This window comes from Petromyzon marinus, unplaced genomic scaffold (assembly GCF_048934315.1).
Source record: "Petromyzon marinus isolate PM22_M1 ecotype Great Lakes invasive population unplaced genomic scaffold, UKy_Petmar_22M1.pri1.0 PM_Scaffold_14, whole genome shotgun sequence".
Taxonomy (NCBI): domain Eukaryota; kingdom Metazoa; phylum Chordata; class Hyperoartia; order Petromyzontiformes; family Petromyzontidae; genus Petromyzon; species Petromyzon marinus.
In genome coordinates this window covers 654,411-677,435 of record NW_027423102.1, presented here as the reverse complement: position 1 = coordinate 677,435, position 23,025 = coordinate 654,411, and the positions used below count along the sequence as shown (strand labels likewise).

At 47.5% G+C, this 23,025-nt stretch overlaps 2 protein-coding genes and 1 long non-coding RNA gene across 8 annotated transcripts in view; 1 reads left to right on the top strand and 2 right to left on the bottom strand.

The window, feature by feature from the left end:
* Positions 1-6,879: 6,879 nt before the first annotated feature.
* LOC116937989 (uncharacterized) lies at positions 6,880-10,333 on the bottom strand. The gene is made up of 3 exons (XR_012940222.1): positions 10,170-10,333; positions 7,540-7,695; positions 6,880-7,077 (listed from the first exon to the last, which is right to left on the bottom strand). It is a non-coding gene; the product is annotated as an uncharacterized LOC116937989 (long non-coding RNA).
* A 4,362-nt stretch (positions 10,334-14,695) lies between these two features.
* On the bottom strand, positions 14,696-20,288 carry LOC142922672 (uncharacterized). The gene is made up of 3 exons (XM_076063507.1): positions 20,024-20,288; positions 17,338-17,508; positions 14,696-15,673 (listed from the first exon to the last, which is right to left on the bottom strand). The coding sequence occupies exons 1-3, from the start codon at positions 20,216-20,218 to the stop codon at positions 15,371-15,373; spliced, it is 669 nt and encodes a 222-aa protein (XP_075919622.1). The 5' UTR covers positions 20,219-20,288; the 3' UTR covers positions 14,696-15,370.
* LOC142922673 (fructosamine-3-kinase-like) overlaps positions 20,288-23,025 on the top strand; it is a 33,805-nt gene continuing 31,067 nt past the window's right edge. For all 6 annotated transcript variants that reach the window (XR_012940217.1, XR_012940218.1, XR_012940219.1 and 3 more), the window contains exon 1: positions 20,288-20,474. Coding sequence is in view for 1 of the 6 variants with exons in the window: in XM_076063508.1 (XP_075919623.1) it covers positions 20,453-20,474 (22 nt within the window). In the remaining 5 variants the exon portion in view is untranslated. The remainder of the gene's footprint in view (positions 20,475-23,025) is intronic.

Here is a 23,025-nt window from a genome sequence, read left to right as displayed (position 1 = left end):
GCAGAGATCGCCAGTAATCCCAGGTGGACTCCCGCTCGCTGCACAAACGCCTCCTGTGGAATCCATCCAGCAGTTTGTCGACGGAAACGATGATGGTAGGCGACCATGGTTTTTGGAGATCGTAGCCAGGGCCGGAGCGGCAACAGTGATGAAGCAAGAGGGGGGAGCGAGTGGCAGGGGCAGAACGGAAGGGGAGATGAGTGGTATCATTGGTGACGCGCGGACGCGCCCCAAACCGTTTGCGATCAGTCATGTCCATGGGTGGGACGGTGCTCGCGTCCACTTCCATGAAGGTGTCCTGCAGACACCTGAGAGTGGGCGCACACATGCACAAGAGAGAAGCCAATGTAACAATCCAGTTTGTCAACCAGGTATCTAGGCCCAGCCTGGATGCCCACGGCAGCCTCAGTGGGCGACGCCTGCCCCAAGTGGGCCACGCAGGCCCCTTAAACTGTGCCACTTGGCCCACTTTCCTATGGGAGCTGCTCGCTTTGATGTTGGCCGACCTTGGAAACGGTCGTGATGTCACGGAGTCAATGCAAAAGAGAGGCAATCGTCAAGTTAGTGCTGATTAAGGTGAAGTTTATGGCAATAAATGTAAAAAAACAGATTCCAGCTGGGTATATGTGTAAGTCATCTCAACCACGTTAATAATAATTGAAAAATAAATATTGTCGCTTTCATCTGGCTGTGGGCAAAAGGGAGGGTGGGAAGTGGTCGGAGTCATGAAAGGATTTGTGGCCATAGAGCCACAAGGCCCTCAATGTTTGAAGAATAATTGTTGCTCGTTATTGCAACGAAGCATAAAAGCGTATTGCGGAAAGTTTCGCGCGTGTCTGTAGCGCGGTGCCCCCACATGTTCTCATTCACCTCAGCAACCATATCACAGTTCATGGTATTTGAGTGGTTCGTTTTTTTTCTATTGCATAATCTTGCTGGTATCCATGAATGAACAAGACGAATCTATGAACGCATATTTGTGCCTTTAGGAATAATAATGGTTTGAGTGTCTTTCCATATGAACAGCATTGCATAATAATCAATCGTCCTACTGTTAACAACGTGACAAGAATCTGCATTAAGGGTCGCATATGATCAATGACCGAATGCCGTGTTGTGTAACAATTTAAATATAGAATAGTTTGCATGTTTTAATCACTCTCTCTCAACAACAACATTGCGTTACGCGTCGGGAATTAACCACAGGTGCCATTATCTAAGTGAAACAACGCAATTGTGATGTGTACCATGTTAATGCTGTGTTGAAATTCCGAAGTTGAGAGTTCTCATATTATCCAAAAATTTAAGTTTAGCTAGAAAATAAAATTGATTAAAGCAGAAGAGTTGTGTGTGATTCTTTCCGTGATTCTGCATAGAATTGTTCTGCGAATGAGATCTGAATCTCGGTTACCTATCATAAGCACACTAATCACTAATCCAGCACATAATCAATAAGCGTTAAATCGAAGATAATTGTATCCTTATTGAAAATACGGAATTAAATAACAAGTCGAGTCTACTCTCTCTCATTCACGCTCGCAATACCTGCACAACTGCATACGATTAATTGCGTTGTTCCAATTAATAACCAACCTTTGTCACCGAAGCTGGACCTAATTATCATAACGACCTGCATCATAACCATGCCCACTCGCATAAATTAATTTCGATTATCTCTCGAATTAGCATAGTTTATGCACATAATTACACCAATTAATTCAGATAAATTATTTAAATTTCAAATTTAATCAAATTTTCATTATTTTCATCAAATTTTCATAACCTACATATACAACAACCTTCGAGAACCCATATCTCACAGAGCGGGCCCTAACCTATAACAGCTGGCAGTTCACCAGCATTGCTTCAAGTGAGCTGGAGCGTGCTGATGAATATAAAAAACGGACCAGAGTTTGGTTTATGTACAACCAATACTGCTGAAATGGTGCACTCCCAGAAGGAAAGCCGTGTGGCTAATGGGATGTGTACAAATACTTGTATTTTTTAAGTGGAAAGACAGATATGTGAAGGAGGGGAATCATCGTTTGCGTGTTAATTTTGTTACTCATATCCACGATGTAAGCCAGTTATTATATTGAAACTTCGCAGAGCTTTCATGAGTAAGAAAGTTGTACCAACAATAATTATTATCGGTTCTATTGCGATCGACGGCTGCACGTTTCAACGGGCACACATGTGTCATGCTGCGATGGTGACGGTGCTCCCGGTTTTTTAAGACCGGGAGGAAGTGAGGGCTTCACCTTTCTGGCAAATTGCCCGATGATGCTGGATGTAATTACCAGCGAAACGTCGTACTCAAAAATTGTAAATGTTGTGGATTCACTCTTCAACACACCGGTGGGCTGAAGGAGTGATCTATTTCTCTTTTGTCAATGTGACACATTTTTTACTGATTGGCCGTGTCGGGTAGTGGAGGGAAACGACACATTTATGAGTAATGCGATCTAACCCAAAAACGTTTATTATGAATAATATTGGTCGTGAAAGCCTACGGCCTTTCTGGCCGTGATTTTTATTTCAGCAGCATTGGTTCAACACGAGCAAACGTCAGAATGGTTTTCAGCTCTGCAAAGCTCATGATGACTTTTTGTGAAGTATTCCACAGTTTTGCATAGAACTAGGACCTGTAACTAACAGAGAGCATCCTTGCCTGCAAATATCTGGCAGTTCACCAGCGTCGGTTTGAGACACTGAATGCTCAAACGAACGCAAATGTGGTAATGATTATTTTGTGTTATCTCCATATATAAAAGTTGTAAATATGTGTCTGTTCAAAATGTTTAGCGTACTTCCCGACATGCAACACACTTGAAATTTACCATGTGGGTACTTTCCAGACTCTACACCATGCAAAAGTTATGAAAATACACTTTTTGTGTGTGGGGGGGGGGAGCTCAATAATGCATTTATTTTTTGTACGGAAAGTGAGCTGTGACGTCAAATCTATCACGTGACCCGCACATGTGGAAGCGTAACGCATTGTTGTGTAGTGGTTAGCGCGCTGCGCTACGAATCCGGCAACCCGAGTTCGATTCCCGCTCACGGCCACTACCAGTGACGATTATTTTAACCGGTCCTGGGCCTCCCCTACGTCGACTCAGCCTCAAAACGAGTAACTCCTGTGGTGTGTAAACATCGCCACTGGGGAGACAAAGGCGGCCGGGCGTGGTGGATCCAAGTCCCAGGAGAAGCTGGGTAGTACAGCTAGTGTATTATATGCGCGAGTACTAAAGCTGGAACGATTCGATTACCAAGTTGATTATAACCGATTCCTTGTGTATGGTCAATTACTCAGACCCCTTTAAAAATGACAGCCATCCCCACATCTTACTTCCTGTGACGCGGCTGATGTGATCAAGTCCCTCCCATCAGGTGGGACAACCACAGCAAGAAAAAACTGCTGAAGTAGGCGAGAGATCTGCCGTGGCACGAGGTTATATAGGCCTCGGCAGTAGGGGGGAGAGAGAAGGGGGGGGGGGGAAGGAGGCGGGGCAGAAAGTGGACCCCGCAGCAGCACCCGGGTCACTGGAGTAAAGTGGGCCACCACTCATTGATCCGTACATTTAACTCGAGGAGTCGATTCGATTCCGTGCCCCGTTGGGTCCTCCCCCCTTTTGTGCTTTTGGGTGTGCTGGGTTTCAACATAATTCCCGATCCATTGTGAATCTTCCCTTCCCCCATTTCAGCACTCCGATCTACATCCGACAGGAGATGATAAACCGCAGGGAGGGGGAGTAAAACCTAATCGCCAGGTAATTGGAAAAGTCGCCCATTGTCTCGCGGATTTGCATGATTGTACGATGGATGGGGCAGAGGAACGTGCTACAGGGACACGCCCTGAGGAATGCAGGCATCGGCCTTTGGATGAAAAACTATTTTTCAGTAATTCAGTGGGCAGTGCTCTCACTGGCAGCTCATTCTCAATTCATGTGGGTGATTCACCACGTGTTTGTGCCACATTTTGTATCTGAGTTGAGTCCTTTTTGTTTCCTTTCCTGTTTCTCTACTCCCTCCTGGTATAGCCGGGTGGGGGTATCGAAGGGGGAATGGGCAGATTGTGTTTAACCTTGAATTTGTCATGGCATGGGGTGCTGGTATGATTCCGCTCTTGGCTTCCACATTTTGAAATTCCAATAATTACCTGTCTTTGTGCGCTGTGGTTGCCTCGGATTGGTGTGCCACTCTCTCGCTGGATTGTTACCTTGCCATCTCTGCGTGTAATTATGTTGGTAGTTCGTGGGTGCTTGCTCCTCTCTGAAAAAAAATTCCGCAGACTACCTACTGGATCTCCTCTCTGTTTCAAAGAACAAATTTGACCTCAGGTCTTCGCTCATTTACCAGCTTCACATTCCCTATTGCCGTACAAAAACTGGAGGAAGGGCCTTTGCTATTGATGCCCCCAGGGTCTGGAATGCTATTGCCAATAAACTGCAACTTGAATCACTACCTATGATATCTTCACTCAAAACTGCTCTAGAGGAGTTGTACAACCCTAGCTGCCACTGCTATTCAGTGGCCTAAAATATGGCTCTAGATTTTGGTGTTATAATTTATTTATGTAGTTTATTCTTAAAAATTCGGTCACAGTCCCTATGATCACTGTTACATTGGATTTATGGCTTTTATTTTGGTGATTTCGAAAAGTTTTTTTTGTTTTGGCCATGTTTTTGTTTATTGTAGCACGGAGTTAGACTGATGGCTTTAATCTTAGTTGTCTTGTGGTTGTTGTTGTTATTTGACTTGCATCCCACTGGGATTTTTGCACACAGCGTTGGTGTACGGTGCTATTTCAGGAATATTTTGATATTTTTTTCCTGTATTTTCTGTTTGCACAGTCACATACTCACTTTAAGATGTTTTCTTGTTCATGTTTTTTGTTTGTTGCGGTTGCACCCGATTCAAGAGCCGAATGGCTCACAGGGCTATACCAAATAAATGAACTATGAACTAACTAACTCTGTGTTGTGGGTCTTGGTGTGAGGTGCTGTAGCTGCTCACGTGATTTTTACTTCCCTCTAGATGGCGGGGTGCATTATCTCTCTCCCTGTGTTTTGTCCGAATTATGGCTCCTAATTCTATATAGCCATGCCGTGTGAACCCTATTCTGTATGTGGTGTAAGGAGGCCGTCTCTGGGTCCAAAACCATACCCACAATTTCTGTAATCTCTGGACTCAAGGATTAAAAAAACAATCTTGAACATTTTGTCACCTTCGTGGTATTGATCAACATCACCTGCGTAATACACTCCTCGTTTACGCACTGGGTCATAAATTTGGCAGCATTAAACCCCTCAGTGTTGAATATTCTCCAAACTTCGTAATCACTGTTAGGCTGAGTTGTTTGAAATAATTCCTAACCTTGTATGGTAGCGACTTTACCCATGGTATAGAATATTCATGTAACCTTCTTTTCAGCACTTGTTTTCTCGTCCAACTTCCTCAGACCTCTGATCATTGCCTCCACTTCGACTGTTGTGATATGAGTGTATGTTTCTGTTCCTATTGTGTGGATCAAAATAGGGGATTCTGACGAGAGCTTTCTCCGTCAATTTAAGAGTCTTACTACTGAATGAGTATTCGGAAAGTTGGTCGTTGTGAGAGGAGTCAGTGTCAGATGAGCTATCACTCAAACTTTGCTGCTGCTTAGCATAACTTCTGTAATGTATTTTGCGCCTGTGTTGTGGGTATGAACGTAGAGCGAGACTTCTCCTGGAGGCAATGCGTTTATTACAATAAACGATAACAACACCAATAGCCGTAACACGACTGGTGTCTGTTAAAAACACTGCTGCAGTCAATCACAGTTGGTTTTGAGTGATTACATTGGGGTGGGGGGGGAGGGATGGCAAGTGATGGGTGATGGGAGGAGACAAGGGACGCAACGTGACCGTCCATGTACGAGGATAAGAGTTGCCATCTGTGACGTACACAACCTGGGGACACATCATGGGAAGAAGGATCTCTCAAAACCCGAAGAGGGGAGAACTACATGGAAACGCATTGTCTTGAGCAATGAATTAGCACAAGGGGACGAACAGGGGTTGGAGTCATGTTCTTCGTATGGTCGACGTTTATGTAGAGCAACAACTATATTGGATTGAGGTGGTTGAGCCAGATCATTGTGTAAGAAGTAGAGTTGGTGCATCGCTGTGATGATGCCTCCGAATTTGTGAATTGGACTGAGTTTTCATATATTCCATAGTCTATTCAGGCTTGGAGTTAGGGATAGGGCTACAGATTTGCTGCAGAAATATGTTTCAGAGCGTCAGTGTTTGGCACTACATGTAGGGCAGTTTCACATATTAGGCAAACATCACAATTTCAGCATCATCTTAATTTTATATATTTATATGGGATATAATATAGAAGGTAATTATTGCTTTAGAAATTACATTATTCACACAGATGATTTCTATCTGAATCTCTTGGTTGAAATACTTTGCCCAAGGTAAGATAACTGTGCGATTATGGTAATGAGTATCCACGTCCGTCTGAGACTGTGGAACTGCCCTCCAGCACTGCCGCTCACATCAGGGGACGTAGGAACGACTATGGTTGCTGGCTTCACCGTGGCCAACTAGTTTATTGATGGGCATCTCCTCCTTGCCATCCTCCTAAATTTCCACCACCATCACCACCTCCACAACCTTGTGCTTGTCGCCCCCAACTCAAACTCAGTGCAAACCCCTTGGAGGGCTGGCATTACCCAAGGGACACAGAACTCTGCCTCACATTTGGTTTCTAGAAGCTCCGCAACAGCCACACTGTGGATGTAGACAGCCCTTAGCATTATAAATGTGAGCCACTCGCGTGTGCCAAACACTCAAAAGAATTGAGACGAGGCGATAGTATTAGATACAAATATTTATTATTAAAACGCGACGCCTTGTAAGGAAGGGGAGGTGCTGGTGGGGGTGGGTGGTGCTGGAAGTGTGGGGGGCTGTGAGATGCTCAGAGGGTGTTCGAGGCCTGGGGGGGCAGGTCTTGGGAGGCTTCTTGAATGCCGGGCTCCAGTGAGCAGCCAGAGATGTCCTCTTCCTCCTCAACCGTGACAAGCTGTGGACATACTGACCCATTAGACACTACACACAACTCAGTACTTCTACCAGCTCAACTGGGATTACACACAACAATCAGCACCCCCTACTGGCAGACAAATGCCAATTGCACACCAGGTGCTGAGTCACCTTGTGCCCACAGGACATCTGTCATTGGGGGTGCCCTTTCACACGTGTTGAGATGAGATGTGATGTAAAGCGCTCTGAGATGCCCCGGTGTACAGAAAGGTGCTAAATCATTCTCATCGTTATCACTGTGTCCAGCAATAATGAAATTGTCTATAGATAGATAATCTGTATTTGTAAACGGGGACCATGACGGCTTAACGTGATGGTTAGACCAGCTCATCATTATCATAATACACTGAATCGTGTGTGCATGAATCTATTATTTACGTTAAACGCAAATTATATACGTGTGTGTGTGTGTGTGTGCGATGCGCGAGTGCTGTGCACTCACCTCCACCTCGCTCTGCAGATGCTGCTGCTCCGAGTGTTTTCTTCTCTGCTCGTTGTCGCGGTAGGGCACCAGCTCAGCGTGCAGCTCCGCCACTACACGTTGATACCAGTGAATCTCTGCCTGCAGAGATTCCAATTGCCAATTCCTGTCAATGAGCTGCGTGGGCCACGGGCAAATGGCGGCAGAGGGACACAGGAAAGCATTTTAACGACTGCGTGAGGTTATTGCAGAACATACAGGTATAATAACACACACAACCAGGATCTTTATTTATAATTGAGTAATGTAATGACCTACGAAGCTCTTTTACACAGATGTCCATAGACCACCTTTGACCAAATAAACCGAAATGCATCCAATCATCTCAGATCTTGGAAGAAAAGCATGGTTGAACTTCAAATGCTTGGATGGGCAACCACCATCAATACAAACCAAGATAACACCTATAAAAGCATGATGAAGACCGCTTGTGTTGCAATCGAAACGTCGTGGGTTTTTTATATTATTAAAAAAAAGTACATGACTTTACCGAAAGAATCAAGAATATGAATTCCTGCAGTCACGAAAGTTTTATGTTAAACATTTTTTAGGAATTAATTAACTCAAAATCTGGATTAAAATAATAGATTAAGATCACTTCCCAACAAAAAAGAGGGAGGGGATGGAGAAGCATGTAGCAGAGGGGAGCAGATGGTCTAGTAGTCGTAGGTACTTCTACTAGAGGTGGGATGGTGGATCGTAACGTGGTACAGTCCTTAAACAGAGAATGCTCAGTAACCTAGTGCGCATCCATTCTGTACAACCATCAGTGTGAAAAACAAGTGTATACATACAGTCCTCGACTTAGGAACACCATACTTACGGAGACCCGACTTACGGATACCCGACTTCCGAATCTGTTTCTATGAAATGTATTAATTTTTGGTTACCATTGACTTTAAAACGCGAACTTGCACTTCCAAACTGAACCACAGAACTATTTTGTTCAGTGCTGCGATCCTCCACGAGATGTCATGAGTCAGCCTCGTGCACGCGCACATGTGCGTATATGTGAAAGTGATTGTGTGGGGAGCGGTAGTGTTGCAGTTCACGCGCTGCGCTACAAACCCACCGACCCAAGTTCAATTCCAACTCACGGCCAACACCAGTGACGATTATCTGAACCATTCCTGGGCCTCCCGTAGGTCAACTCGGCCTCAAATGAGCACCTAGCGCGCTGTATAAACATCACCACTCGGGACACAAATGCAGCTGGGTGTGGTGCTGGCACACAACCCCTCGCATGCCGTGCTGGCTTTCATAGGCTATCGCTAACAGCACGTGCCCCAACAGCCTATTAAAGCTACACGGTGGATCTTTGTGCGGATCGGAAGTGTAGCGGTGAGCACGCTTGTGATTTGAAAGCGGTGAGTGAAAATAAAAAATATTTTTACTACATTTTATGTATTACTTACGATACACTATAATTTTAGTGTTAATGCAAATGTACATGATTTCTTATTTACGAGTTTAACAATGCTTGACTCTTTTGTTGAACCTTAACACATTTTATAACACTGACAATATGGGAATTTAAATATCGCACATTATTGTATTCCGACTTACGAACCGTTCCGACTTATGAATGGGCCTCAGGAACTAAATGCGTTCGTAAGTCGAGGACTGCCATATTATTGATACATTTGTCTATTATACTATGTGTATTATTAGTTGTTTATCATGTAAAATTAGTTTACACTTGAAAAATATTCACCATAAATCCGGTATGTGGGGAAAAAATATTGATAGAGTATGTGTAGTGGCATAGCGCTGGCTGCTGGTAAAAAAGGATAACTGCGGTGTATGGTAGTACCCACGTCAGCAGGCCACGATAGACACGAGAGGGGGACATCTAGGGGAAAGGTCACAGAGGGGGGGCCATCGGGAACCCGCTAGTAGGTTCCAGAGAGGGGGCGTGGCCGTGGCGGAGCGAGGCCACGCTGAGAGTATAAGAAGGGCCCCTGTGAGGGACCTTGTGGCTGTTGCTGGAAGTGGGATCCTCGTCGTGCTGTTCGTATATATAAGATAGTCGTCGTCACCATCTCGTCATCGTCGTTGTCGTCTCGTCGCTGTCGTCTTGTCGCCATCGTCGCTGCCGTCTTCACTCGATATTACGCTGCTAGATAGGTGTTCGCTGTCTCCGTTCAGTGCTGTCAGTGTTAGATGGTTAGTGTTTTGTATAGGCCAGCAACGGTAATAGTGTGTACCCACGTAGGGTGTCTGTATTATCCCAATGGTGCTCGTTAAATAAAAGAAGCGCCTAAAAGTCTTACTGTCTCTGAGTTAGTCACTACACATGTACACATGAAAGTGACTACTGTAGTCAGAGATGCAAACGCTTGGGCGTCATCTGGTGCCTTACTGTCGCCATCCAGCGTAAACTATTTGGGTCTTTATAGTAAAGTTCGTAAATCTCAAGTACGCTATGGCAAGGTACCACAGTACATAACATGCAATTGGCTATCAATGACTTGAGTACGTTAATAGTGAAAGTACGTACAACGGGACGGCGTAAATAATGGTATTACTGTATATATCTGCGTTTGTGCCATGCCGGACTTCATAGGTGCTCGCTAACAGCACTTGCTCACCTTCGCCTCACTCTGCTGGTGCAGCACTTGCAGATCCTGGAGCTGAAAGTGAATGCTCTGCAGGTTTTCTTGGCATGGCGCCAGCTCAGCGTGCAGCTCTGCCACCACACGCTGGTAACCCAAAATCCCCGCCTGCAGGGATCCCAGGTGCTCATTCTTTTCGATGAGCTGCATGGGCCACGGACAAACGGCAGCAGAAGGACATGGCTAAGCATTTTAACGACTGCGTGCAGTTGTTAAAGAACATACAAATCCAACAAACACATACAGAACCAGTAACTCTTTTTCACAGATGTCCATACACCACACCACCTATGACCAAATGACCCGGAATGCACCCAATATTATAAGATCTTGGAAGAAAAGCAGGGTTGAACATTTATGGTACTTGGATGGGTGACCACCATCCATACAACCCAAGATAACACCTATAAAAGCCCAGATATATGGATTAATTAACCCAAAAGCTACTTTAAAATGTCCGATTATAATTGCCTCCCAACCAAAAATAGGGAGGGGATGGAGATGCACGTAGCAGAGGGGAGCAGATGTTCTAGTAGTAGTAGGTACTTTTACTAGAGGTGGGATGGTGGATTGTAATGTGGTACAGTCCCTAAACAGAGGATGCTCAGTAACCCAGTGCGCATATACACATCTGTGTGAAAAATAAGTGTATATATAGGCAGTCCTCAACTTACAAACACCTGCACTTACGAACCTGCTTCCATCAAATATATATTTTATAACATTGACTTTAAACGCGAACTTGCACTTGAAAATTGAACCGCGTCACTATTTTGTTCAGTGGAGCAATCCTCCGCGACATGTAATAATTCAGGATGGCGCTTGGAGCAAGTGTTTGCCTATAAGTGTGTGTGTGCACGCGCACGTGTCTATGTGTATGAAAGTGAATGTGTGGGGAGCGGTAGTGTAGCGATTAGCCTTCGAAAGCGGCGACCCGAGTTCGATTCCCGTTCATGGCCAACACCAGTGACGATTATGTGAACCGGTCCTGGGCGTCCCCTAGATCGACCCAGCCTCAAATGAGTACCTGGTGCGATGTGTAAACACCACCACTGGAGAGACAAAGGCAGCGAGGCATGGTGCTGGCCAATCACCCCCTTGTGTGCCATGCCGGCCTTCATAGGTGCTGCTCACTAACAGTACTTTCCCCAACAGTCTATTAAGGCTATACGGGGAGTCTTTGTCTGCGACGTGCGAATGCAGTGTACTCACCTCCGCCTCGCTCTGCTGGCGCAGCATGTCCAAATGCTGCAGCTGTGAGCGTCCGATCTGTGCGTTTTCGCGGTACTGCTCCAGCTCTGTGTGCAGCTCGGCCAGCATACGCTGATACCAAAGAATCCCCGCATGCAGGGATCCCAGCTCCTGGCTCCTCTCGAACAGCTGCTTGGGCCACAGGCAGAGGGACAGAGAAAAGCATTTTAACGACTGTGTGCGGTTATTGTAGAACATACAGATGCAACAACAGACACATTTAGAACCAGAATCTTTATTCATATTGGAGGAGTCTGATGAGCTGTGAAAATATTTTTCACAGATGTCCATACCCCATGTTTGACCAAATCACCCAGGATGCACCCAATCTTGTCAGACCATCATGCACACAACCCATGATTACGCCTATAAAAGCCCACATATATGGATTAAGTAACCCAAAATCTGCAGTAAAAGGTCAGATTAAAATCGCTTCCCAAACCAGGACAGGGAGGGCATGGACATGCACGTAGCAGAGGGGAGCAGATGGTCAGACCCTACACAGCCTGACGACTCAAGTGCTGTGTCACGGTCAGACCTGGGCCGTTCCGGGGCCAGGAGAGCCTGGGTTCTCAGCGGCCGTGGGAACGAGGCTGGGAGCATTACCTGACGCAGAGTGTCCTCATTCTCAGCTTGGGACGTGGTCAGCTGATCCTGCAGCGCCGACAGTCCCTGTTGGGGGGTGGAGAGCTCCGGCTGGGCACTGGCGCGCTCCGCCTCACTCGCTGCGAGCTCCTCCTTGCTCGCCTTGAGCTCCTCCCTCAGCCGAGTGATTGTGTCCTCGTCCTCCTGAGCCTTAATACAGGCAACGTTCGTTTTACCATCGTAATCATCACCATCATCATCATGAACAGCCATGATCCGTCCACCGCTGAATGTGTTTTTGTGATACTGCTGGATGAAAGTTTCCCTGAGCCATACCGGTCATGGGAATTAATTGATCATACTTCATCACACTGGTCAGCACGAAGTGGTACACCCAAGACTGGGTCAGATTTCACTGGCCACCAATGCTAGCCATGGTTGGTAATCAAACTCGGACAGCTTGGTTCAGAGTGCAGAAGGCTCATCACAGTAAATTAATACGTTGTATATCATCATAAATATTTCGCCGCACAAGGGTCTCCTCCTCTTGTGAACGCTGCCACAAATGTCTTAAAACTCAAACTTTAATTATCTTTATTTTACCAGCTAAGGCCTACTGAACTATATAGCTCTTTTTCAGAAGCGACCTGCCCACAAATGAAAGTTCAACGAAGTGGCTTATCATGTGGAAATGTATTGCAGCTATAGAATCTAAACGCACGTTTCTAAATGTGGAGGAAGAACCGGAGGACCCGGAAAAAATCCACGTGACCACAGGGAGAACATGCAAACTCCAAATATACAGGTGTCGGGGTTGGGATCAAACCCACAACCTCCTGCATACAGGCGAGGTAGTTAACATCTCGCCACCGTGGCGCCCCTCTTCAGTGCCAATCGCGGCTTCACCACGCGTGCCCTTGCGAGCCGATACCTTCTTGGAGTTGCGCTCGAACTGCTTAAAAGCATCGGTGAGGGTGAGCCGGACCTCCTCCAGCCCTGTCGCCAGCTCGCAGGCCTCTTTCCGATGCGCGTCCTGCTGCTGCGCCTTCTCCATCCCAAGTGCCTGGACGTGCCCCTCCGACTCCTTCAGCTACAGGCACGCACACGTTCCACAATGTTGGATTCATGTCTGGGGAAGTATACTGAATATGGTGTGCAGAATGTGGAAATATTTTCTGGGTTGGAAAAGACCCAGCTGTAATTAAGCCCGGCTTGCAAACAGATAAATAATTACCACTTAAGTCATTTAAACTCTGTGGTGTGCATATAGCTGTTGTCTGCAAGCCTATATTGTTTCTCTAACAAATGCAAGCCAATCACATTTTAGAAAAAGTCCTGTAAACTGCAGCTGACTTTATAATTAAATTGTATTCATTCTAACTGAAAGTATTAAAATGTGAGAAAATACATTCGCAACTCTGAATCATGACAAATTATGAGAGGGAGTGAATTAGTTAAAGGCCTAGTCAGGGATTGCCTTGTCTAGTGTAATTACCTCATCCAACATTCACCTATCTGCAGACAAAATTAAGAGCCATGAGGGGAGGACCGATCCTGTGGTCACAATTATACCTTTTGCCATATAGAAATGCATTATCATACTACATTCGAAAAAAAAAACATTCTGGCTGTCTGCCTTCCTGGCTGCATCCATATTACTTATATAACCACTTCAGGTTTCAGCCACCTGTGATTAAGCCAGGTTCACATGTGCAGTGAGTTAATGATCTCAGCCTGATCATCAATGACTTCACAGAAAAGCCCATGAAAACAATGTCGGCTTTACACTAAATCGAGCTAAGTTCCAGCTCTGAAAACCAAAGATCAGACTGTTTTGTGATGAACATTACTCATTACTCTCCATAGCAGGGCAGATATCAAAGTATTTCCTCCTATTGTGTGGGTACCAGAGGGCACTTAAATATTTCTCAGAAGTAGTTATGTGATTTATGCTTCTGCAAACCATTTTCTAACATGAAACTTGAACCATCTTCTTTGGTTCTTTCGGTAAAGTCACGTAGAATGAGAATAAGATAATAAATTGATAAAATAAAATAACACAATAATATTCTCACGACGTTTCGGCCACAACAACCTGATGAAGGCCGCTTGTGTTGTGGCCGAAACGTCGTGAGAATATTATTGTGTTATTTTATTTTATCAATTTATGATTTTATTCTCATTCTACGTGACTTTACCGAAAGAACCAAAGAAGATGAATCATTGCAGTCACGAAAGCTTTAAATCGAAATGAAACTTGAATTTGGAGCTTTCGTGACTGCAGGAATTATTCTTTGGTGTTTTATTATTAATTTTATTATTTCTTATTTCTACGTGACTTTACCTAAAAAAACATTCTCTAACATGCGATGGTGCACTGCTCAGGCGATGAGGACAGGCCTCATGCACACACATGGAGGTGGGGGGGCTGCCGCATAAGGCTCTGGTTACCTGGTGCTGCAGCCCGGCGATCTGGCCGTGCATGCACTCCATCTCAGCATCCGTGTGCTGAAGTGTGTGCTGCAGCTGCACCACCTCCTGTGCCCTCGCGGCCTCCTCTGCCCTGGAGACTCCCAGCTCGGCCTTGAGAAAGTCCGTCTGTTGCTCCAGAGAATTGCCTGTCGGAAGGGACACAAAACCATGGCGATGAAGACAGTACAGCCACCAGTGGCAGCAGACAGAGAAGGAGCAGTAGCTCAGGAGGAAGAGTACCAGCAGCAGGAGTAGTAGCAGACAGAATAGGTCTGAGGTCCCTCAGACCTATTCACCAGCTTGCATGCAAACACAGGGTCCAGAATAATAATATATGCACAGGAAGGGCCTAGTGAGAGAGCAGTTAGTAAACCCAGTGCAGTCCTATGTTAGACAGCGGAAGTGGTCCACGTGGGAAATGAAGTAAAAACGAGGAATTACTCGTTTTAACTCGTAAAAAGAAGTTATTGGTGCACAGTGCTCGACAAAAATTAGTGTTCAATGGGTCCGTGGATTCAGAAAGATTTTGGAGCACAGGCCCCTACCCACCGGTCTCCTCGCAGCAAGCGTTAGCCTCCTGCAGTCGTTGCTGCAGCTCCAGTACTTCATGCCGCAGGTTGTCCACCTCGGTCTGCTGCACCTCTTGGTTGGTAAAGAGGTCGCGCATGTTCGCTCTCAGCTCCGCGGCCTCGGTGCCCAGCCGCTCGGTTTCAGTCCCGCGCTCTCGCGCCCCTTCCCGCGCCGCCACCAGGTCTGCCTCTGAGCGCCGCAGCAGCTCGTCACGCTCCTTCAGCGCCTGCGGGTGGAGACGGGCAGCATCTAAATTACACGTACTTACAACATGTAATTTGAATATATTAATAAATTGTTTAGCATTCATCCAAAATATTGAGAAAATAAGTGGGCTTGGGCAGGACACATTGCTGTTGCAAGAAGGGGGGTGGCTGTTGCGAGAGTGGAGGCCTCACCTTCTGGAGGACCGTGATGTGCACAACGTGAGCGTCGTACTCTGAATCGTCGTGCATGTGTGATGCACGATATTCGGCCAGCTCCATGCATGCCAGATGCAGAGTCGCATCGTGCTCACGCCTCAACTGCTCCTCGCGCTCGCCCCACCGCACTGCCTCCAACTCCACCTGCAGGCTGTTGATGGCCTGCGAGTGTGCCCTTAGCTGCTTACGGGCAGAAGGGCACAGTGTCACAGGCACGTGTATGCATAGGTGGGCAGCCCTTCATCACAGACACATGCAGCGTGCAGATGAGGACAGGTACAGACATACAGACGCACGGAGCATGTAGTTGTACAGAGAGATAAGAGACTAGAGACATGGGCAGGAGGCACAAGAAAATACATTACAGATGCAGAGACATACACACAAAGACACAAGCAAGTCATACAAATTTGGACACATTATGGAAAGACAGTGCATGTGGAGAGAGATGTACATAGCCAAAGGCAGAACATGCAGAGGGAGACAAGATAAGAATGCGGAGACACGGGCATTGACTACAGAGACGCACATACAGGCGCCTCGCATGCAGACGGACGCACACGTGCAGTGGATGCTTTTCAAGATGAAAATAAGAAATTGAGATTCTATTGTAAACAAATCAAGAACTACAAAAATATGCAAGGTAAACACCCGTGGTCTTATTGAACATACCGCAATCACGTTTAAAATATTTAGAATGATAATAGAAAGTCAAAAAATAGAACCATGATACATTGCATCAATCAACGATTGGTAAGCGTGCATACAACATGGCAACGTTCTTCATCATAAGATAATGAAGAAACTCGTTGCACCCAAATGTTCATCTTCAAATTGAGTCAATATTCAAAACAAATAACTCACAACGCCTCCTCACACCATGTCGGTCATGGGAATGTGTTTGACTATACTTCCCCATGCTGGTCAGCACCGTACAGATGTATTAATCAATAAAACATAATACATGCACATTATGTGGGGAGATGCTATGATACAAAAATTTAGTTTGATCTGCTTTTATCTTTCATTTTCAACATTATTGGGAATAAAACCATGGACCACTCGCTACAGTGAATTTAGCAAAATTTATTACGGAACCAAAATATAATTCGATGGGTTTTTTGTGCACTCATTTGCAACTAGGCTGAGACCACTATGCTTGAGAATCCGGTTTAATCACTGTGGTTGGGCAGCTGTAATCCACATTCAATCCTGGCATCTCAGCCATGCTGGTACAGCATGTCTGACCCCTGGGGCACCTAGCTACCTCCCAGAATGCACTCATTTAATGTGCCATTTCCTTGACGTTCAGATCGTAACTCTGAATAAAAACTCAACGCATGAATCAATAATGATGCACTTAATAGGGCAGAGCTTCTAAAAGGTAATGTTTCAGGCAATGGGCCTTCATCACATCAGAGAAGTCAAAGCAATATCCATTGCAGCGTTATTGAGGAATATGTTGAGGTTTTGTTATCTCTGCTTGTGTGCCACGCAGCTTCACAACGTGAACACATTATTTGGGTCTTTCGGTAAGGCCATGTAGATACAAAAATAATAAAATAATAACAATATCACGACGTTTCGATCGCAACACAAGCAATCGTCATCAAGTGAAGGATATGGCAGGAGAGCTGCCGAGGCAGGAAAAAATATATGGCGGGAGCGCTGCTAAGGTAGGGAGTTAAAAAGGTTTGAGATGGGTGTAGCTCAAGGGTCAGTGGGCAGGGCTTGATGAAATTTGCATGTAAATGTAAGATCGGCGAAATCTTGACAAATGAAGTTTCACTTTAGCCGTGCTCCGTGTAACAAGGGGACAGGGGGGTTGGTGGTGGCCACAGTACCTCCTCAGCATGGTTTTTCTTGAGTTGGTGCAGCATCTCGAGGAGACTCTTCTCTGTCTGGCTCAGTGCGCCACGCAGGGTGGCGAACTGCGCTCTTGCCCTGCTCAGATTGTCCCGCAGGGTCGACACCTCCCGGGACAGGTGGTGCATTTCCTTTTCCGGCATTTCCAACTGCGACGGGAGCAAGGGCACACGGCACGGGCACGTTAGCTCCTCCCAGCGTAAATCCTGCCTTCAATCGCATCGTGACATGCCATTCGCCATCGGATGGTGGAGACAACACCATGGCACATGGCAAGTGAGGTGCCTAATACACAGGTATACACACATAGGACAGATGGGCTGACACCCACACACCCAAGCAAAGGCAACACCACGATTCCCCGCACAGCCTAAACAGAGTGGTAGAATGCGCAGCAGCGCTGGCCTAGGAAACGCACCCACATCATCTTCATTTACATTCGCTCAGCCAATGAGAGTGACAAACGCTCCAAGACAACCAGCATTCATGGCCATGAGTACTTAAAAAAAATCAATAATTTCGTCAATGTTAATACAATATTTGAACCTTATGGGGTCCCATAAGCCCCCGGCTCTCGCATAAACTGCGTTGCGACGTCATTTTGTCTGTTGAAGGCGAATGAAACGGCAATCTATCCCTCTCGACGAGCTCTACACGATGCGCTAATCAAAGTTTCAAAGTTTGGTTTCTTCTGCGCATTCGTCCTCGCTGCGCTTGGACGGCATGACAACAGAATGATCCGCGCCAGGTAGGTCGCGCCGTTTATGTGCGCGGTGTGACGGAGTCACCAAAAATTTATTCATTACGATTTTGACTTACGTTTATTCGGGACCTCGGGGTCCCGCCATAAGGTTAATTTGATATTCAGTTTTATCACAGTACGCTCTGAGCCACACAGCGCTCGCCAATTTTTAAAAGACAAACTCGTCCGCCGACGTGTTTGCTCCTCCTTGGTCTCTCTGCCTTAGCCCCAAAATGTCTGGGAATGTCAACATGCCAGTGATAAGGCCGGTCGAGGTGAGTGAGCATATGGCGGTTACACTGGTGAGTACAGTACATAATACTTCCTGATGCTATTATTAAAAAAATCGTTTTGATGGAATGTTTACCATCTGTTTTATTACTCTTATAAAATAGCGCTGATACTCCAATGAAGCCCTAATTTATTGTTCATAAAAGATAACGCTGTCGAGAAGTCATCCCCATATATAATGGTATAACCCTTTTCGCGCTGATTTCCTGAATGCTCACTTCTCCACATAGGCATCTTGAGCGCTAAGCGAGACTGCCTGTATTCATTTCAGCCTAAGTCGACATAGGGGAGTCCCAACACTGGCTCAGATATCCCTCGCCACTGGTGTTAGCAGGTATTTGTGGTTCATGCGGACTTGCTGCCTTGTAAAAGGTGTCAATCTGGTGTTGGGGCAAAGCTTTTTTTATCATTCCATACACGTTTGCATTTTAGCTGGTAAGTGGCAGAGTGGTGGCCTCCACTCCAGCCTAGATTTGTGTCTGTCCCCTACCTCTCTTACCGAGTACAACTCCTCTGACATCAAAATACAAGGAGCCGTCCATAAATGACGTCACGCCAGACCCCCCCCCCCAAAAAAAAAAAAAACATGCTTCAAATCGCTTTAGTTCACAGTTCCATTTATTTGGTATAGCCCTGTGAGCCATTCGGCTCTTGAATCGGGTGCACCCGCAACAAACAAAAACATGAACAAGAAAACATCTTAAACTATTGCCATTGTAGTGCGTATTAATGTGGTGCTGCACTCTGATGTTGTAGAACATTTATTAAAAAGTCTATTTAATTAAGTAGAACGTGTTGTCTATTTTTATTTAAAATTGCGCATTTTGATGTGACATCACATTTCTCAAACCCCCCCCCCCCCGTCACACATCGTCACAAATGTCTGCCCCCCCCCCAAGTGCGTGACGTCATTTATGGACGGCCCCCAAGAGGTGGCACTACGCACCTACTCTGTTGACACATTCATTGTCTCATGTGTTGCTTTCTCAACTGTGGTCTGTTGAAGAATATCATGTATATTCTTGCCGACGCAGATAAAGAAACACAGGTGCTCAGATCGCTGGCTTTGCCCGAATTACAGGCCACCACGCAGCGATAAGGAGCCCGCAGCGCTGACGTAATCAAATGCAGCGATGCCGTCATCAGATGCAGCGATTACGCCATCGACTACAGCGATGACGACATCGATTAGTGATGACGTCATCAATTACAGTGACGACGTCAATTTCAGTGAAGAAGGCATCGAATACAGTGATGACGTCATCTATGGCAGTGATTACGTCACTGGCTTTACCCAAAAAGGGCGGAGCCAATAGCTCGGGCCTTATTGCGTCACCAAACGTCACGTGACCCCCAGGCACAGCTGCTGGGAAATGGCAGTTGACACGAGATGCTATCACCTTGGCAACGCAAACAAGGACCAACTGCCCAGAGAAAGCTTTCTCCGACTAAAATCCTTGATGAAACTCTCAATCTGTGATCTTAAACTATGAACCTCGTTACCCACGCATCAAGCGCTCAATTTAAAGTAAAATTTAAATATTTTAAAAAGTAATATTTTTTCTCGATGTGATCACAGTACTATATTTGTTACTTCGTATAACTCCAACGCAAGAGGTGGCGCCACTCACCTCCACTGTTGACGAATTTGGAGTCTCCAGCGTCGCTTGCATCTGCTGCCGTCTCTTGAAGAACTTCATGGCTCCTGTTGGGGGCGCAAGAGACAAACGCAGCCGCTCAGCTCGCTCGCCCTGCCGGAGTGACGTAACGCCATTGGGGTCGGAGGTGAGTGCGCAGGAAGTGACGCAATTGGCCCCGCCTACCATGGGCGGAGCCAGATCACGTGCCCCCAGGCACCCTATGGGGGCAGAGGAAGCTGCCTCCGTATCAGCCAGGGCTCAAAGTTCTCGACGCGGCTTTTGCGTCTGCGATTTGAAACTCGGAACCTCTTCACCCACGTGTCGAGAGTTCAATGTTCGAATGCAATTTAATCGAGGCCACTGTCTTGGTATGGTCCTTTGACTGTTGGTGTTTTGCCATCTTGCCCAAGCTTGGATTTGATGTTGACAAATCTACAAGAAGGTATGAGCTTGCACAGTTTGATTTTACATGACATTTATTCGTGACTTGACTACATTTTCTCAATCCTTACTCGAGTATCTTTAATTGCATTTTGTTGTTGATGCAACTGGCTAACCAACCATTCTGGACGTGTGTGAAAGAGAACGTCAAAACTCATGTAAAATACAGATTCTGATTTATCTACACGCACACGCGGAAGGCAAACGCGGGTACCTGGCCTCTATGCAGCAGACACGAGTAATTTATTATCTTTCAGGATGTTATTTAGAACTTTATTGAATGTTATGTCACCAACCAAACATCGAGCATAGCAACAAATATCATGCAACACTCCGGAGACGGACACCTCCCTTACCGACCTCACCTCATCCTCCTCACCCCTAGCCTCGTCCTCCTCACCCCTAGCCTCGTCCTCCTCACCCCTAGCCTCGTCCTCCTCACCCCTAACCCCTCACCTCGCCCTCCTCACCCCTCGTTCTCCTCACCCCTCGTTCTCACCCCTCATCTTCTCACCTCGTTCTCCTCACCCCTCGCCTCGTCCTCACCCCCGTTCTACTCACCTCGTCCTCACCGCTCGCCTCATCCTCACCCCTCACCTCGTCCACCTCACCCGTCGTCCTCAACCCTCACCTCGTTCTCACCCCTCGCCTCTCGTTCTACTCACCTCGTCCTTAACCCTCACCTCGTTCTCACCTCATCCTCACACGGCTACCTGCACTCTTTGTAGTAGACGTGAATAATTGACTATAATTCAGATTGTTATTAATAACTTTATTACATGTTTTGTCACGAATCAAACATCACCTCCTCCTCACCCTTCACCTCGTCCTCACCCCGTCCTCGCTTCTCGCCTCGTCCTCCTCACCCCGTTCTCCTTCACCCCTCGTTCTCACCCCTCACCTCGTCCTCCTCACCCCTCACCTCGTCCTCCTCACCCCTCACCTCGTCCTCCTCACCCCTCGTCCTCCTCAGCTCGTCCTCTTCACCCCTCCTCACCCCTCGCCTCGTCCTCACCCCGTCCTCAACTCGTCCTCTTCACCCCTCGTCCTCCTCACCCCTCACCTCGTCCTCCTTACCCCTCAGCTCGTCTTCCTCACCTCGTCCTCACCCCTCACGTCGTCCGCTTGACCTTTCACCTCGTCCACACCCCTCACCTCATCCTCACCCATCACCTCGTCTTCCTCACCCCTCACCTCATCCGCTTTACCCCTCAGCTCGTCCTCCTCACCCCTCGTCCTCCTCACCCCTCACCTCGTCTTCCTCACCCCTCGACTCGTCCTTCTCACCCCTCGACTCGTCCTTCTCACCCCTCATCCTCCTCACCCCTCGTCCTCCTCACCCCTCGTCCTCCTCACCCCTCGTCCTCCTCACCCCTCGCCTCATCTTTCTCACCCATCGTCCTCCTCACCCCTCGTCCTCCTCACCCCTCGACTTCGGCACCCCTCGTCCTCCTCACCCCTCGTCCTCCTCACCCCTCGTCCTCCTCACCCCTCGACTTCGGCACCCCTCGTCCTCCTCACCCCTCGTCCTCCTCACCCCTCGTCCTCCTCACCCCTCGTCCTCCTCACCCCCCGTTCTCTTCACTCCTCGTTCTCCTCACCCCTCTCCTCGTCCTCCTCACCCCTCGTCCTCCTCACCCCTCGTCCTCCTCACCCCTCGTCTTCCTCACCCCTCGTCTCGTCCTTCTCACCCCTCACCTCCTTACCTCTCGTCCTCCTCACCCCTCGTCCTCCTCACCCCTCGCTCTCCTCACCCCTCGCTCTCCTCACCCCTCGCTCTCCTCACCCCTCGCTCTCCTCACCCCTCGCTCTCTTCACCCCTCGCTCTCCTCAACCCTCATCCTCACCCCCACACCTCGTTTTTCTTCTCACCCCCCGTCCTCACCCCTCGCTCGTCCACCGCACCCTGCTCCTCACCTCCTCATCCCTCGTCCTCCTCACCCCTCGTCCTCCTCACCCCTCGCTGTCCTCACGCCTCGCTCTCCTCAGCCCTCGCCTCGTCCTCCTCACCCCTCGTCCTCCTCACCCCCACACCTCGTTCTTCTTACTTCTCACCCCCGTTCTCCTCACTTCTCGTTCTCCTCACCCCTCGCTCGTCCACCGCACCCTGCTCCTCATCCTCCTCACCCCTCACCTCGTCCTCCTTACCCCTCACGTCGTCCGCTTGACCCCTCACCTCGTCCTCTTGACCCCTCACCTCGTCCTCTTGACCCCTCACCTCGTTCTCACCCCTCACCTCGTCCACATCACTTGTCCTCAATCCTCACCTCGTTCTCACTCCTCACCTCGTCCTCCTCACCCCGCAGCTCGTTCTTCTTACTCCTCACCCCTCACTCTCCTCACCCCTCGTCCTCCTCACTCTCTTCCTCCTCACCCCTCGTCCTCCTCACCCCTCACCCCTCGTCCTCCTCACCCCTCGCCTCATCTTCCTCACCCATCGTCCTCCTCACCCCTCGTCCGCCTCACCTTTCACCTCGTCCTCCTCACCCCTCGACTCGTCCTCTCACCTCAGCTCGTCCTCCTCACCCATCGTCGTCCTCACCGCTCACCTC

Excerpts from the sequence above, each read along its gene's own strand:
- LOC142922672 (XM_076063507.1), bottom strand. The coding sequence starts at position 20,218 with ATGGTAGGCGGGGCCAATTGCGTCACTTCCTGCGCACTCACCTCCGAC. Across the intron at positions 17,509-20,023 it reads CAAATTCGTCAACAGTGGAG|TTGGAAATGCCGGAAAAGGA; the intron begins GTGAGTGGCGCC and ends CTCCCGTCGCAG. Across the intron at positions 15,674-17,337 it reads AGAAAAACCATGCTGAGGAG|CTAAGGGCACACTCGCAGGC; the intron begins GTACTGTGGCCA and ends GCCCGTAAGCAG.